The sequence below is a fragment of the Netta rufina genome, assembly GCF_964035555.1.
Source record: "Netta rufina genome assembly, chromosome: 1".
Taxonomy (NCBI): domain Eukaryota; kingdom Metazoa; phylum Chordata; class Aves; order Anseriformes; family Anatidae; genus Netta; species Netta rufina.
In genome coordinates, this window is record NC_140123.1 from 182,310,793 (window position 1) to 182,329,133 (window position 18,341).

Sequence of the window (18,341 nt, forward strand, 5' to 3'; positions counted from 1 at the left end):
ATAAAGCCTATGCAAATGCAATGCATTAAGCACTAGCTACAAAGAAATTGCAAATAACTCAAGTACCAGAGCAGAAAAGGTTGGAGGCTGGAAGAGCATTAAGGGATATTATCATGTATATTTACCCTATTTTTTCCATATAAGTTTGTTTGTTCAAGGTTAAATGTTGGAGACTGAAATATGAGTCTAGACAAAGCTTTGATCTGACCTGTTACTGGTATTTTTTGATTCATTTCTGAACTTTGACAAAGTTGGCCATTTTGTTCCATGTATATGTGTTTGTGTGTGGGCACATGCAATGAAAAAAGAATTATTGAAAAACTGAGTCCTGACTAAATACGTATTATGTCATTGATTTTTAAGAACAAAGACCTTGGAATTTTTATTTTAGGGAAGTGAGTCGGAATTGCAGGAGCAAAGATCAAATTGTCAATTATATTTTTTTTTTCCTTTGAGTGACTGTTGGTTTCACACAAAATAGACTGGGAAAAAAAAAAAAAAAAAAAGGAATGTCTACAGACCCCACAGACCCCAGAAAATGCAAAGTATCTGAGTGACAGTATATTCTTACTGTAATCGTTTGTACCATCTTATGATTAATGATACAGTAAAGCATTTATCCTCTGCTTATCACTATGGTATCTCAAAAACTTGAAATTCTGAACTAATACAAAGTAATAACTGAAATCCATGTTAATTAGATATAGTATTTGTAGGACTATAGATAATTTTAAGAAACAAAGACATTTTTATTTACCTCTTCCTGTCCACTACACTCTCTTAACCAAATGAAAAAAAAAAAAAAAAAAAAAAAAAAGTTAGCTTTATCTTATTCTTCTAAATCTAGCCCTGGATCATTTCACATTCACATACAGTGGTGTTTTAAAAACAGAATTCACTCCTAAACTGCAGTTTAGATACTTGTAAAATTGTAAATGTACAGGTTGAATCCTTAAGGCAACACAGTTGAAATGCTTATAATGCTTATTTAGAAATTCCACTTAAACTTATTACCAGTAGCATTTTAAATTATCAGTTGTTGCATGTAATGTTGAAATAAATGACTAATTAGTGTCAACTTGCCAGCATTTAGTCACCAAACAGCTTGGAAGCTCTAGGGAACAGCTTCATAACAATTTACAGCACCCTCCTTAGACAAAGACACCATTTTGCAATTGTCAGATATAATTTGACATCTCTATAATATTGTCTTATATGTTGCACTTCTTTTTCTACTCTCAGAATGGATAGTTTCTTTTCTTCACTGACGGCATTTTTCCAACTGGTTTTAATGTTAAAATGCTTAACTGATATTTTCTCCCTATCTATGCCTATCTATATAGTCCTAAGAGTCTGTCTGTGAGCAAAAGCAAGGCAAGTTGGCAAAGATCTGTTTATTCACATGTCCATGGTACCACAAAAGCAAGGTTTAATCAGTCTGTCCTTTCTGAGGGAGAGTGTGGCAGACTATCTGATGAATACATGTATTACTGCTGACATACAGTCCTCTGTATGTAGAACTGTACTAAGCTGTACTGAGCATGAAATCCCACCAAATACATGGCAGATCTTTCATCATGTAAGCATCTTCATTAATCACAGGAGCTGTTGCTGGAACCCCCAACTCTGAGGTACTCCATTATGGGTTGTGATTTAAACAAACAAAAAAAAAGACTAAAAGAAGTGCTTAAAAGCACAAGCTAATGCTTTCCTCAGTGTGCGGAGACCCTCAGCTGCAGTTGCTGCAGTCTCATGTCTACCATTTGACAGGAGAGGGCTTGGGCACTCACTGCTCTCACATGGACATGGCAGGGCAAGAGCACCTGTCCTTCCTACAGAAGCCTGTTACAACAAAGAAGGTTGTGTGAGGACAGGCTTTGCCTGCAAACTCTGAAAAAGACCCATTTTCACCTACAAGTTTCAATAATGACCAGCACATGGTGGGAATCACAGTGATTTTGGTAGTACTTTTTGGTAGTACTAGGAAGGACAGGTTGAATATTTTGCTTCAAAAATATTTTTTCTGCTGTGTTACTCTTCTTATTCATGAAAAGTGTCTGATCCATTCAAAAATATTCTCTTAAAACAAACAAACAAAAAAGTATGCTTATTTTTGCCTCTGAAAATTGGGGAAAAATATAAAAAGAATGACAACAACAAAAATCCCACACCTCAGTAGCATGTCTGTGCAAGTGTGACATAGCTGTTGAAGGTCAGCCGAGCTTTAGCCCTGCTTATTTAAATAGACACCATACAACTTTAAGCAGATATCATACTTCTATAGTGCTTTGCAGCATCTCAGGAGCAGTTAGGATATTAGCTTCTCCTATGGATTGAAGGTGACATGACAAAAAAAGAAACATAAAAACATTTTTTAATCTTTTCATATTAGTATTTCCTTGTAAATGAAAACATAAGGAATTTGGTCATCTGAATCTCTGCCTTGACTGCAAAAATTCAGAAGTGTTTGTAATGAGCGAGTCTTAACTTGTTAATATGCAAAAGTTCCTTTTTCTGTGACCTGTAAATACTGAAGTCCACCTGTCCACCTTGGAAATCTGCTTAAGCTTCTTGGATGAAAGCCCTGGTGCACGCACATGTGCACACACATACACAGAATAATAATAATAATAATAGTAATAATAATAATAACTATAATACTAATAAATAAATAAATAAAAATGGAACCTTGTATTTTAGAAAATGAGAACTCAGCCAGGTACAGGGGCAGTAGTGTGTTACTGTCTGGCAAGGCAGGTTTGACTTTGGCCCTGTGGTCCGGAAAGCCCAGGGAGCACTGCCGCTCTTGAGAAGCAGATGTGCTCTACATCATTCATGAATGATCATTCTGGCCAGTGCTTGCAGCAGCATTCATGGACCCCAGAGGGGACCATGTCCATCACTGCTGAGCTGAAGAGAGGGCTATTGCAACAGAGGGCCCTTCACAGCAATAAAAGCAGCCAGAAAGATTATTTGTAATTCTGTACAGAATCTCCCTAGGTTGGAATAAAATTTGGAATAATGCATATAATGTTCTGCATCTCACACTAACAGCAATATTTTGTATTATTAGAAATTACTTTTCCAAAATCATTAGGCTATTTTAAGACCTAGGTAAGGCTGCAGATTCATCATGATTATTGTTAGCGTCAGAGAGGCTGGGAATTGGTTTTCTTGCTTTCTCCCCAATGCTGGAGCATTATTGCATGTCTGACTGGGTGGCTAGATGTCTACACACAAGGGCTGATGAGCAGCTGTGTGATTGCAGTTTAGAGTCTTACAGAGCAGCCTCTGGGGCTCTGCATGTGGTCCTGGAGAAGAGGAAGGTGTCATCAGCCAAAATGGGAACCCAGAAGGCACTTCCCTATTCAAGGGAACTCACCCCACTGAGGTGGGCACCACACTGACCTTGCCTGAACCGGCCAAGCAAATGGAGGGTGAGAGACTATACCTGGAAAGAGGAGACAGCAGGGGGGAAACTAGCTAGACCAAATTAAAAAGGTCAGATTTACAACACTGTGTTAATCACCTCCAGTACCAAAAGCCAGAACTCTACCTGCTTGACATGCCAAATCTGCTGGGAAACACGGCTGTCAGCTACACAAGAGAAAAAATGTGCCATTCTGGCTTCTGTATAGATTGTTTAGTTTCCATGGATTTTGTATTATTTTCATTGTTCTTTTACCATAATTTCACTTGTTTTTAAAATAAATAGTGGCAAGTTAGTTTTAATGACTTTTATTTTTTTACACCTCCATAATATTCTGATATGTTTTACATTTGAAAATAAAAATGTTACTAGCTTTCCCTCTTCAGTAAATACGATGGGAGCAGACAACAGACCTCAATCAATGTAATGTTTGTAAAAGAATGTAAATTAATTCGAAAGAGGTAGGAGAGAGCAGAAGTATTTGTAACATGCGTTAAAAATGTTTTGTTGTTGTTGTTGTTTGGTTGTTTTTTTTTTTTTGTATTTGTATTTGCATTTAATTTCAATGGCGTTTATGCCCCCTAGTGTCAGAAAACGCTACTGCATCTAGGTTCTTTGAATGTGGACAATTTGTTCTTGTCAGCCTAAATTATTTGTTCTCCTTAAAAACACACATCTGTAGTGGGTTTACGTGTCAAGGTTTTGGTAGCAGGGGGCAATAGGGGTGGTTTCTGTGAGAAGGATCTAGAAGCTGCCCCATGTTTGGTAAGGGCCCCACTGCTGACCAGAGCCGAGCCAATAAGCAATGTTGTTTTGCGCCTCTGTGAGAGCATATTTGAGACAGGGAAAAGAAAACATTGCGCCATACAGCAGCTGGGAGAGTGAGAAGAGTGAGGCATTGGCACCTTTCAGGTGCCAATGTCAGTGAAGAAGGAGGGGGAGAAGTGCTCCAGGCGCCAGAGCAGAAGTCCCCTGTGGCCTGTGGTGAGGACCATGGTGAAGCAGGATGTCCCCCTGCAGCCCATGGAGTACCACAGTGGAGCAGGTGGACCTGCACCGACGGAAACTGCCACCTGTGGAAGACCCCTGCCCAAGCAGATCCCAGGCTGGACCTGTAGCCAGTGGAGAGGAGACCACGCAGGAGCAGGTGACCTGGCAGGAGCTGCTGCCCATGGGGGACCCAGGTTGGAGCAGTTTGCTCCTGAGGGATGGACCCCATGGTACGGACCCATATCTGGAGCAGTTCTGGAAGAGCTGCTGCCTGTGGGAAGCCCATGCCAGATCAGTTCATCAAGGACTGCATCCCGTGGGAGGGACCCCACAGCACAGGGGACGAGAGTGACCGAGAAGGAGCGGCAGAGAAGTGCTATAGACTGACCATATTTCTGTGCATATAGACTGACCACTATTCCCCCATTCCCCTGCACCGCTCAGGGGGAGGAGGTGGAAGAGGTTGGATGTGGGGGGAAGGTGCTTTTGGGTTCTTTCCTTTGTTTCTCACTTCTCTAGCTTGTTAGTAATAAGCAATAAATCTTACTGTCTCCCTATGCCGAGTCTGTTTTGCCCGTCACAATAATTACTGTGTGATCTCCTTGTCCTTATCTCAACCTTTGAGCCCTTTTCATTGTATTTTCTCCCCGTTCCTCTTTGAGGAGGGGGAGTGAGAGAGCGGTTGTAGTGGAGCTCGGCTGCCCACTCAAGCAGAACCACCACAACATCCTAGATTTATTGCTACTATATATTTCCTACAATTTCAGAGTTTTCTGTTGAGATCATCTAGGGGGGAATGTTTCTGCCTAAAGTAAACTATTCCAAATTTGCATTTCTGATCTCTCAAACACACATAAAAATGTTACTACATAAAAATAGCTATATTCTTGTGATATTTTACCATCTAGAATACTCTTACTTTTCACTTTAAAAAAAAAAAAAAAAGTATGTGTTCAAATATGAATAGACGTTTAAAAAAGCAGTATTGTCACTCCTATAACATAGAGATTGTTAAAGAGAAGACCTTCTCTGCTCACATCAAGGAAAAATAGCTAAAAAGTAGGTTTCTTTCAGAAATGTCAGAACTTTAACTTATGAGATCTTTTGTTTTGGACCCAAATGAAAACAGTCCTCATTAGACTCAGAAATAAGACGTAGCTGATGATACTAAAAATACAGTTTCTGTTGTCAAAGATTTCTTAAATTATGGTTATGCAACATTGGGTATATTCTACTCAGTCAGAAAAACAGTATCACTTTATTTGGTGGATGTTTGAGGGTTAGCTCTGCTGTGGTAACGCTTTAGGTACAGAATGGGCATTTGTAAACCAAAACACATTCCTTTTTCCCAGGTTCCTACAAGAGCTCACCCATCTGTGTGTGGTTCAGTCTGCATTTCAAGCCCCCAGATTTGTCATGCAGAGCTAGAAGAAACATATCCATGTTGCTCAGATCAATACTCTGAATGAATCAGTATTTGTTTTCAAAATAAAGGAATAGACTTCCTTACTGTCTTCCCTTGCAGTAAGGAGTCAAATAAGCAGAAGTTGTCTACTACCTGCTGAATACAAACAACTGAAACAAAAGTGTATGCCTTTAAAGCCATCCATATACTATGTCACTTAGTGAACACATAGCCATGAACTGAAGAAGCACCACATGTCTGACCTGTCTGGACTATGTCCAGTAAAACCAAGGCATTAGTTTGATCATATAGTTTCTGACTTGTGATTTGATAAAACTTGACTGACACATCTAGTTTGTCACATCCTTTTTGCTTCCCTTTTTGCTAAATGAAGTAGAACACCCCTGACTGATAACAGGGATAAACACAATGTCTCTTTTTCTTCACTCATCCAGGGCATACAATATTGTGATGGCACTTTTGATGTTGCAAAATTAGATTGTCAGCAGAAATCATAAATGCCCAAAAATTGACTTGAGCTTTGCCCACAATAGATATATGTGGAACAGACTATATACAAAGCTATAAAGAGACTGAAACTAAAAGAAGGAAAAAAAAAAAAACCATAAAGGAGAATATGTTTGTATTTACCATCTGAATAGCAGGAAGAAAAGCAGGGTAGCACTAGATAAAACCTTGAAATAGTTCACTTTTGAAAAGTGTGAAAAATGTTTAATGAGATTCCATATCTGTTGTGTTTCCATGACTGAAGAGATCAGATTTGTGGCAGAAATCAAAATTTGTCTTAGAGATCAAGTGTGATTTTTCCATTTCAAAATATAAACACCACAAAGCTACCCTCCATGTGAAAATTGAGTTATTTTTTAGTTTAGACTTTCCAAGGAATAAAGCAATTACAGATTGGTTGTAGGGAGAAATTTTCCCTTCATTTTATGTCATCCGCTTCCGTTGATGGTATTCACTGATATATGAAGTATAACTAAAGGTAGTGTTTAACCAGCAGAAGGAACTTCATTAACAATTCTAGTCATGTCTACACTAGACTCAAATCTGTGTCACTGTCCCAAAGGAGACCAAGTCTAACCAGTGTAAATGCAGTAAAAACTCCATTTTGTCATAACAGTGAGCAAATATATTTCTTTCCCTGTTCAGGTAAAGTACTTTCTTGGCAGTCATATTTTCTGACTGTAATTTATTTAAATATCTCAAACATGGTGTTTATCAGCAGGAGAAAAACGAATTATGTTAATCATTAATGAAGTGAATTATATTATTAGCATCAGGGAATGGACAAAGTGTTACATTTGGAAAATGTAAATGTTGTACAACTTCTTCAAACTGAAAAAAAAAAAAAAAAAAAAAAAGAAAGAAAAAGGAAGTTATTTCAAAATAAGCAATATATCTATCTACCTTTCATATTGCCCTGTAGGCAAGAAAAACACGGTGAAATACCTTCATATATTAAAAAATATTGTTTTTTTATTTCATTCCATAACATTGAGATACCATGAAAAGGTAGCACTTTAACTAGATAGGTTACACACAAACACCAAAATGTTAGAGATGGATCTGCTAATATTCCTGTCACCACCCCTAAAACATCAGTCTGTGGATAATTCATATAATTGTAGTGTCACGCTATCAGCAATATGATATATCTCTGAGCAACTTCAAACCAAATTAATTAGACCCAGAAATGCCTTCAGTCCACAGAAGCCATTGGTGACAATGTAGCCTTATGAAGGTTCTGCAATTTCACATTTCAAGTGATAATATTAGGTATCTAAATATAGGTTTGGTAATCTAGTTTGATAGTTCTGTCCTAGTAATACTAAGTGTGTGTAAATTTTGCGTTTCAAGCTCTGGTTGTGTCAGGTTTGTGTAAATATATCCTGCCTTTTAAATAGCTTTCTCTTGATATATTTTGATTCAATTTCAGAGAATACTTGGATTGTATCTAAAAAGATGAAGCAAAACAGTAACAATTATTGTAAACCAATAACATTTATCAGCAATCTGATCCTAGGCCTCCTCCTCCAAACAAGATTCAAGTCACCCACTGCTATCACCACCAAATACTCACAGGATCATGCTAGGTAGCCCCCTCCAGCCCTACACCATTGGTAGTCCTGTGCCTCCACTCACTCACCACTGCTGGGGTTAGTTGGGTTCCAGAAGCCCCATTCATCAAAGGGACCTTGAAAGGCTGTTTATCACCCCTGTGTATCACCCCTGAGAGATTCTGGTCAGCTTAGGAAGATAAGCTCCAAAAATATGTATGCTGTGAGGTGCAAATGTTAATGGGATTGAACTCTAGTGTTTTTTTAATTTTTATACATGCTGTAATTGAGACTACCTATATTAATAACTTAGATTCTATTGGATTCTATTACATTATGTCCTTTTATCCACTTGTGCATGTCATAAAATCAACAATTATCAGCATTCAAATTCTAAGGTAGTAAGATTTTTATTAGTACAAATATTAATGTACTTTTTTCCTGTGAATATTTTACACTTGGGCATGTCTTATAAAGAAACCAAATATTTCTTTTACACAACATAGTCATGGTCAGTAAACTAAGACTTGGTCATCTACATTATGTCTGCCTGGATGAACACTTACTGGAACCATTGAGTTAAACACCTTTCTCTTATCTTACAACATTCACACCATTTATCTTCATCTACAAGGTGAGGCATAATCTCCTTCAGACATATGCTGAGCTCTCATTGCTATGAAGTGTTCTCTTACCATGTATAGATACGATGTCCTCAATCCTTTACCCCCCCCCCTTCTCATTATTAGGTGCATGACCATGTGACTTGAAGACTCCACACACATAACTTCTCTGTTATCTTTCCAGTTCCTGCTGAACTGATAGTTTGTGGATTTTTTGTTTGGTTGGTTGTTTATTGTTTGTTTTTGGTTTTGTTTTTCCAATACCACTTTCTAAACACTGTTCCCACTGTGGTTCTATTTCTTACCTTTTCTTGTGTCGTTTCTTTTAAAATAGAGAAAGTGCCATATCTCTGTTCACAAGTATATTCAATTTACCTGCTGCAATCTATATTTAACAGTAACTTAAAACACAGCACAGTTAAAAAAAGAATGGTACTTGAATCTAATATATCTCATTATTAAACTCTGTAGTTTGTAATTGCATACTTGTCCTGTAGAATATGGCAGACTACAGAGTGCAAATAGCCAATATGTCTTAATAAGCTGTCACTGGAATCCCACTACATACTTCTCAGCAGCACTATTTACTTGCTAGGGAAAAAAAAAAAAATCATAAAGAAGTGTGGTAAATTCAAGTCCTAGTAATTCTGAGCATTGCCAAGATCTGCCATTAGAATTTCTTTGGTTATTTCTTTGTGCCTTGAGTTTGTGGGGTTTGCTTTTGGATAAGAGAAAAAAAAAATATATATATATATATATATATATATATATTTAAACCATAGAAGGGACTTCTGGAGGTCAGATAGTCCAGCCTCTCACTCAGAGAAGGCCTATCAACAACAACAAATTAGGTTAGACATGTTTTTGATCAACCAAGTCTTGAAAATCTCCAAGGACTGAAAATCCATGATCTCCTGGGCACCCTTTTCCAAAAATGCTCTACCTTCCAAAATGAAAGTACTATATCAGCTTAGTGAGATAATAGATTATTCAGCTTGACATCTAACTTATCAAGTGGTCTCCCTAGGATCTCATCATTGGAAAGCAGTGAGTTCTTCTGTCAAGCAAATAGACTAAGAACATGACTTAGATGCTGAATGTTTTTTCAGAGCCAGATCTGTTCTCATTGCAATAGGGCCAGCTTGGGAATACTATATTAAGTAAACCACAGATGACTGCAGCTGATGGACAGGATACCTAACATCAGCTTGAAATTAAAAATATGTGTGCACAACACTGGGCTTGCTATGTAATTTATGCATATGTGTATAAAATATTCATATGCATCAATTATTATTTGCAAGACAAGTAAATTCTATTGTATAGTTAATTCATCTTGAAATTCAATACTGTGAAGAGATTTTGTCTTTACTAAGGGTTTTGTCTTCTCTAACCCAGGTATGGTGACATGGTGCCAAAGACAATAGCTGGCAAGATTTTTGGTTCAATATGCTCCCTGAGTGGGGTCTTAGTCATTGCTCTCCCAGTCCCTGTCATTGTCTCCAACTTCAGCCGTATCTACCACCAGAACCAACGTGCAGACAAGCGCAGGGCACAAAAGGTAAGATCTCATTTTCTTCCTCTTTTGCTGTTGACAATAGATAAATGATGACTTTTTATATGTTGTGCATCCTCAAGGCGAGTATGATTTCTTAGGAATATGACTTGAATGTATACACTACATGCTGAGCCAGGGTTCCAGATGCAAATGCTGTGTTATTTTTCATTTTAAAAAACATGCTTTGTTTATTTTCATTTATCAAACAAATAGACAAATCCCTAAGCATTACTTCTGATATCTGTCTTATCAGTCAGTTTCACTAATCTATGTGTTTAATTCCCAGGTTCATTCTCTGGGGAATCTGACTATTTGGGACCTTGTTTCTCTAGATCTACTTTGCATAAAAGGCTTCAGAAAAGGAGCTGAATCGGGAAAAGACCAAAGCGGAAGTCTTTTTTGTCCAGCTTTCTTGGCTTACTGAAGATCTCACTAAAATACTAAGTAGCTCTATGACAAGATATTTTTTCTCCCTGGCTCATGTGAGCAAGGTCAAAAGCCAGGAAGGACTACTTACCAGGAAAGTAAACTTAGGCAAATCACCATCATTAAACTTAGGCAAATCGCCATCAGTTGCCAAACTTAGGCAATCACCATCATTTCCATATCACTATCAAAATAATAGTACCAATCCAAAAATAATAGTACCAAAAGTACCAATCCACTTCACCCAACCTCATGATGAAAAGTATCTCATGCAGCCTCTATAGACAACTGAAGCCCTGATAAGGGAGCCAAGATGTATTATCTTCTGCTCCTCTGCTGCTGGCAGTCAAAAGGCTCTGGATGCAAGGGGTCTTGGATTTGGACTTTTTTTTGTGGTCCCATGGCCTCTCTTCATGATTAGGGTAACTGCGTTTCTTTCTACACTCCAGCAAATGTACATCCACAGCAGGCTCAGAGTTCTGTGTGGTCCAGTGAGAGCAGGATCCCTGCCCACAGAAGGGTGCAGGCAGGTGATGGATGTGGAGTACAGATGTAAAGCAGAGGAATAGAGGCTGCCACAAGCTGCAGCTGCCTCATATGGATAATAAAGGTTTAGGTAGGTCTGTCTACCTTTCTGACTGATGCCTGCATAGAAATAAAGTGAAATAAATGTACATAATAGTACCATCCTCAGAATATCTTAGAATCGTAAGAAACTGAGGTACATTATTAAGAAAGTCAGTCATAGGCCTGGGCTGAATATATTGTACCCTTTAAATGGCCGTATCTTGTAAGAATGTTGTCAGGTGGGGAAAATGTCAATAACAGAAAACAGGGGCATCTTAGAAATGTAATACCTTTCTTGCTAGATACACATGGGAACCTTTTTTTAAAATATAGACTGCTTTGGTAAGCTAAATGATCTCACCTACTAATTCCACACATCCTTTTACATCATGTTTTCTCCCATGTGCTAGTTCCAGCTGTATATTCCCCTCTCCCATAACTGGAAAATGTAGAGAATACATCACTTTTACACTACATTACTTTTGTAGAGAACTTTTCAATTCTGTTTATGTAGCACTGGTAAAAACTGCATGCACCACCAGTGCTTCATTACTGTGCCTCAGAGCATGGTTCCAGTCATGGATAAGAGATCTACTTGATCCCAGCAATCAATATGCTTGTTCTGAGCTTTCATAATGACTGCAGAGACAACCAGCCTTACTTCAGATAGACACAGTCTCCTACTGTATATTGTGAAACAAAATTTTCTATGTCTGATTTGCACTTTCCAGTGCATGGGGGAGGGAGGAGGGAAACTTGCAAAAATTAGATGGGCAGACTGGCTGATATTTCCTATAATCTCTTCCTGAATAGAAACTGCTTAGTAGCTGGCTTATTCTCCTTGGAAAAACAGCGAGCTCATTGTATGTCACAAACAGGAATATGGAGTGATGAATGGCAATCCTGCAAAATCTCTTTTACTCTGCTCCCCAGAATAATGCCAACAGTAAGGATGAGAGATTTACTCTGACCATGTTTATTCCCTTCTAGCTTTGGAGAAAATGGCTTGGAGGTCTGGTTAATGTAGCACTGTACCTCCTGTTGCAAAGCTAATCTCCTCTCTCATTCTAAAATGACTGAGAAGTTATGAACTTATTATTGCTCTGATGGACTGAAAGAAAAGTCAACTAAAGGGACATCTTGGGTACAATATAGTCCGTACTTAGAAATATTTACCTATGAAGCATAGCTTTGCATTTCACAGGAGAGTTCTACTGCATTTGCATAAGAATATTCAAGCAAAAATGTTGAAATGTTGAACTTTGAAATTCCTGCTTCATTCAAGGCAGTAGAAGGTCTACACAGTTTTCTAAAGTAAATGTTTCTTAAGAAGCCACCCTTATTCTGTAAGGCCAAAGAACACAAGCTTGGAAGAAACTGCTGTTCTATGGATCACAGCATGAACCCTTGCAGGAACCCTTGCTTCCATCTTATTGAAAAGATTGGATATTGGAATTGTGGAACTTCCTTTACTAGTATCTCATACGTAAGTTTAATCAAGGTAGTCTTCAGAAATGACAAAATATCTGGGCTGTAAGGAAACTCTAGAGAGAGTTCCTCTTCAGTTAAGAATTGAAATCTAGTATCAGAACTCAGAATTTTCAGCAGAAAAATGTTGTCTCATGTTACACTGGTGGAAGAGACATATGACCACAAATACATGCATCTAATGAGTTCTGCATTGTCATTCAGGTTTAGAAAATGTCACTTGCTTCTTTTTAGAAAAAAAAAAAAAAAGAGAGAGAGAGAGAGAGAGAGAGAAAGAAATAATGTCCATAAAACATTAATGTCCAAGAGAAAATGGAAGAGAAACATTTATTTATATACCATCTCAGTTTCAATGCATTTTGAAGGAAGATCTTACTTCTAACCACAGAAATATATTGTCATAAAACAGACTTCAATATAAACAAACAAACAAAATAGATTGAAAGTAGAATATTAAAAAAAAAAAAAAAAAAAAAAAAAACAACTATCTGTGCTCATCAGAATATTTTCTTCTACCAGATAGTAATGTCCAAGAATCTGACCTTTTCTGGCAATAAGTAAATAAATAATCCAAAATAGATATTCATGGGAGTTGACATTCATGGCAGAACTAATTATGCTCTACAGTCTTACTACACTTTTTCCTTAAGCAGATTTATCTCAACTGAGAAGATAGTTTTGAAGAAGGCTGCTTGTGAAGATTTTCTCACCTAGAGACAACTTGAGGAGATTAAGTTATTTTCATTTCTCATCATTGCTTTCAGGAGGCAAATTTAATGACAGATATGTTGTGACTGGTCTATGTGGAAACAAAAGGAAAAACAAAAGGAAAAAAATGAAATAAAGGAAAAATGACTATTATCTCCAAAATCTGATTTAATAAATGCTATTCAACTTGATTCTTTCATATGATTATGGTCTTCTACCTTCATAAAATATAACACAAAGATTGGCTGGGCTCATATTTCATTATTTACTGATTGTACATCATGTATTTATCTCTCAAGTTATGACTAATTAGTTACTACATAAATACAAATAGCTCAAGAATGAATTACAGCAATAGTACCTAGCAATAAAAAAAGCTGAGCTTTTGCAATAAGGAACCGTGCTAGGCAATATAAATTCTTTAAGCTCAAATAGGATATTAATCTCAGCGGTATTGTAGAGATATAACTAATGGAACAACTTATCCAAGAGTTTTAAATTTAACACAAAAGCACATAAAACTTGTGTTTACTGAGTTTGAATAGATTGTGAAAGCAAAGCACAACTCAACAAATGTATGAACCTTTTTTAATTGCATATCCATTAGCTTCCAAAGTAAACAGCATTTTATTCTCTACTGCATGCTGATGTTCTATAACTTATTTTCAGCTAGTCTAAAGTCAATTATTTGCAATTACTGAAAATTAAAAAATCAGAGCATGAAATGTGGGCCTGATTTTTCACTTGAAAACAAACATATAGGATGGATTTATGAAAGACCAAAGAGGCAAGGAAAAAAAAAAAAAAAAAAGACAAACACAGTGAGACTAATATTCAGATCATTTTGGCCACTGCTACACTGTTATAGGAGTCATAATGACCGTGAAGAACTTTTAATTTTAATGTTGTAATTGTACAAGATCATGATAAAAATAACAAACATAAAGACAATAAGGTAAGTAATCAGTACTTTTTCAGTTTTGATAAACAAACAGTTAAGCAGTCTGGAGAGTAGCAGACTACAGGAGGTACTAAATTAGAAGGGTAGGCTACCTGGCTCCTTGAATAACAAATGAGATTCTTGTTAAAAATGATTCCCAGTACCACAATAATCTTTGCCCTAAAGTATTTCTGACAAAATCTCTCTAACTACAATTAGACAGCTGAGGTTATCTTGAGTGCTGAATACTGGATGTTGTAAATATCCGATAGTGCTACACTTAGCATTATTTAAAACCTTGAGAAAATAAGTGTTTATCTTCTAAAACTGACAGAACAGGTAGTTGTTGAAGAAAAGCAGTTTATTTTCGTAAGGTTTCTATAAATGCAGTCATAGACAAGGATCCATCTTTAAGATACAAAATTTGAAGGTAGAAAAGAAAGTGAAACATTCAACAGTGTTCAGTACAATACAAGGGATGCTATAAGGATTGGAATCAGTTTCTTTAGAAAGCATCAGATAGAATGACTATGATGGAATTTCATCCTAATAGCTGGAATTTCATCCCAATAAGTAAAATAACAGTGTTTTAGATCGCTGTTTTTGTCCCATACAATGTAAAAATTACCATAGTCAAGGTTTCACACTGAATGGCTAACATGGAAAAATCTCATAACAAAGCAGTTAACCTATTGCAGGAGAATTTAATCCCTTCTTTGTTTACCAAATATTCCATGAAAGAAGAGTTAGGAAGGATATTGCAGTGGTTGAAATGGACAGTTATCACTCTTTTTCTGTTATAAATGACAGAAAATGCAGTTCAGACTAAAGGAAAATACAATTCTTCCATAACCACTTTTTTTTTTTTTTTTTGATGTCATCACATCATCCTGATGTCCTTCATGGGAATTCAATCCCTAATACACAGCCCTTAAAATCCTGTGGCTGATATGAGCTTTGAACAATTCCTTGGTAAGAAATGTGGGAAGTCACTGGACTGCTAATGCTTCAGGCTCTGATTAAACAGACAGAAGCACTGAAAAGAAATTTTATCATTTTTGTGACTGGTTTGTAAGCACTCCCAGTTTCAAGAGTATTTTCTATAAGCTGAAATAAAGCAGGCAAGCCACAATATCCGGTTCATTTCTTGGCAATAGTTTTATTGTCTTCACTTCAGTAAATGGTGTAAATTCTGGCCATCTTTATGAGTCTCAGCTAGAAAGATGTAAGCTATGAGTTTCCATCTCACAAATGCTTTCTAAGATACTATAAATTCATATTTACAAAGCAATTTAAAATCCTCACATGGAAAATACAACCTTCATCTTATATGTGGTGCAGCACATCAATACATTAAGATAGTCTGATGAACTGTTATATTTTTTACATTTCTTTATTAAATGGTGCTGCACCATAATTATTACCTCAGTCACTGTAAGGGGAAATGAATATACAAGCTAAAAGAAAAAGCATGATTAATGTCAGTATGTTTGTTCATTAAATTTAATGAATTTCCTTGTAAATCCTGAAAAATTTTTGTGACCAAAATCACTTATTTATGAAACTTCAAGCTGCATCCTGCAACAGCATCTCTAAAGCACCTTGAGCTCCTAGTGATAAAGAGTAGTGGTAAGAGAGACCTTTCACTTACTCACAAATGTAACCCATAAACGTGTTTTGACAATACTGTATTCTGCAGTACAGGCAAAGTTCTTCTCAGGCTTCAGCCAATCATGCTGGTGTTGCTTCTCAAGTGTTCCACCTTGAAAAAAAAATGAATCGTCTGCCCGTCCAAGAGGATTTTTAATTACCAGCCCTGAAGACTTGGCCTTAACCACACCGTTGGCCTGTGCAGAAGTACTGTGGGATCAAGGCACTTTGTTCCTTAACTTTGTCCTTTAGGTTGAGGTCCATTTACTGCACAACTGGGAGGGCTGTGTACACAGAGGAAGATGACAAAGCAATGTGTTATTCTAAAACAGCTGACAGATCACAAAATGAGGCATTGTGGTCTTTTTGTCTCAGTGATGCACACATGCACAGCATTATCTTATTTTCTCTCTGAACAATTAAAAGATAACAAATGCAAAATATATCAGCCAGATTCTAGAATGTTTGCTGTTAGCTGTCATGGTTTTCTTGGCTCACTCTTGAGAAGATCTGTGAGTTTGAGAATGCAAGTGCAAAGAAGCATGGTGTTGAGTCATTCCTCATAGTTAGTCAATTATTAATCATGCCAGAGAGAAGATCTGGTGCCTGCAGTGACCAGGCTGCTTCTCTCTACGTTAAGCACTCAAGGATTCTCAATCATTTCATGTTGACATTTAATGCCAAAGAAACTGGGAGGAGAGAGATACACGCTCCCTCTATCTTCTCAAAATAACTGAGCAATTGTCAGGAATGGAAATCCTGATTAATGTATTAAACTCAGTTTTTCAAGTTGTTCACTTGTCTCCCTCTGTGCTTCAGCAGCCATTCAACTCAAGGTGCTGCTCTGCATTTGACTTTCAGAATCAGAAAGCTTTGGTACATATAAGGAACCAGCCACAAAAATTAAAGAACCAAGAGACCATTCTAGTAATAAGTGCTTCCATTTTCCATAACATGGGTTAAGGGACTCTTTTCTTCATACTTTTCCCTAACGTTGGCTGCTGACTGTTCTGCAAGTCAGTGGATTCAAAGCATCCTTCACTCACCACCACCTTCTCTGGGATGAATGTCACCTACATAAGCAAGGAGGTTCACCTGAGAAATCCCAGACCACATCTCCTCTCTCTCAGCAATTGGACACTCCAAAAAGTCAAATTATGATCATGATGATTATAATCATGTAGATTATGATCAACAATGATGATTTTTAAGGCTGATTATAGAAATACACATGAAGAGATGAAAAGGTTTTAAAAGGCCTGGAAGATATTGAGAAACTTAGATGGGAGACAGTGTAAAAGCAATCACCGCATTCTGTTACTTCCAAAAATCAGAAGTCTCTGAGAAACTAGCTCATGGTAGTTGTAATAATATTTTTTTCTGAATTATTTCTTCCCCTATAAAGAGATATTCACTGCAGGAAGCAGCTGAGATGGAAGTCATACTCCTGACCCACAAGGCATAAGAAGTGGCTAAGTCACATCCAGGAAAAAAGCAGGAGTCTCTTACATGCTGATATGTCTAATCTGCTCTCCAAAATCTTTGTTCTTGTTAGCTGATGCATGCAAACAAATAAAAATTTTTGGCTTTATGGGAAGACATTTTTGATTTGCACCACCTGGAGTACGAATGCAATGCAGCCTTTCAGTGATTATGACATTGGTATTCATAAGCAGCTGGTTCCAATTAGCAGTTTTAGATAAACAGAATAATGGATACAAGTACAACTGACACTCTTCCTTTTTGTCTATTTACACAGAAAGCAAGACTTGCTCGAATTCGTGCTGCAAAGAGTGGGAGTGCTAATGCCTACATGCAGAGCAAACGAAATGGCTTACTGAGTAACCAGCTGCAGCAGGTAATGTTTTTGTATTCTCCACCTCCAGAGTAACAGCTTAATAATAGCCCAGCAGCAGTTTATTCTATTTATCACCAGGTCAAGTCAACTTGGGTCTTTAGGCAATGTTATTTTTAGAGGTAGATTAAGGAAGGATAAGCTGGACAATTATTATGTTAAAGGTAGCTTATGAGAGCTGATGATAGGGTAATAATATAATAATAATAATGTTAATATTAAAATGGCTAGATAGAAATGCTGGATTCAATGTAAGCCACAGTTCTAGAGCTAAATCCTGCAGAAGACCACAGTAAAAAAGCACAGGGTGTTTGCGTCTTAGGAAGTATGTTGGATTTATCTCATTTGGCTTTAGACAGCTAGAACATGGGTGATGTTCTCTAATAAAAAGTAGCTGTAGCGTACTGTTGGCACAAAGGGGTGTTGCAGAGTGAAAAACATTCCCTGGAAGCACCTAATTTTTTTTTTTTTTTCCTGGGGAAAATCTCAGTGATTACCTCCAAATGCAGCAGGGACTTACAGTCAGGAGCCCAGGCAACAGCTGGGACCAGGATGTGCAGCGGCTGTGTGGCTGCGAGCAGCTGGAGGTGGTCCCTGGGCTGCTCAGAGCTGTAACCAGC

General features: G+C 37.3%; 1 protein-coding gene across 1 annotated transcript in view; it reads left to right on the plus strand.

Moving 5' to 3' along the window:
- KCND2 (potassium voltage-gated channel subfamily D member 2) overlaps nt 1-18,341 on the plus strand; it is a gene marked incomplete at both ends in the record, with an annotated part of 290,524 nt that overhangs the window by 265,186 nt on the left and 6,997 nt on the right. Inside the window, 2 exons of the mRNA XM_084283039.1 lie at nt 9,928-10,090; nt 17,626-17,724. Coding sequence (XP_084139165.1) covers nt 9,928-10,090; nt 17,626-17,724 — 262 coding nt within the window. The remainder of the gene's footprint in view (nt 1-9,927; nt 10,091-17,625; nt 17,725-18,341) is intronic.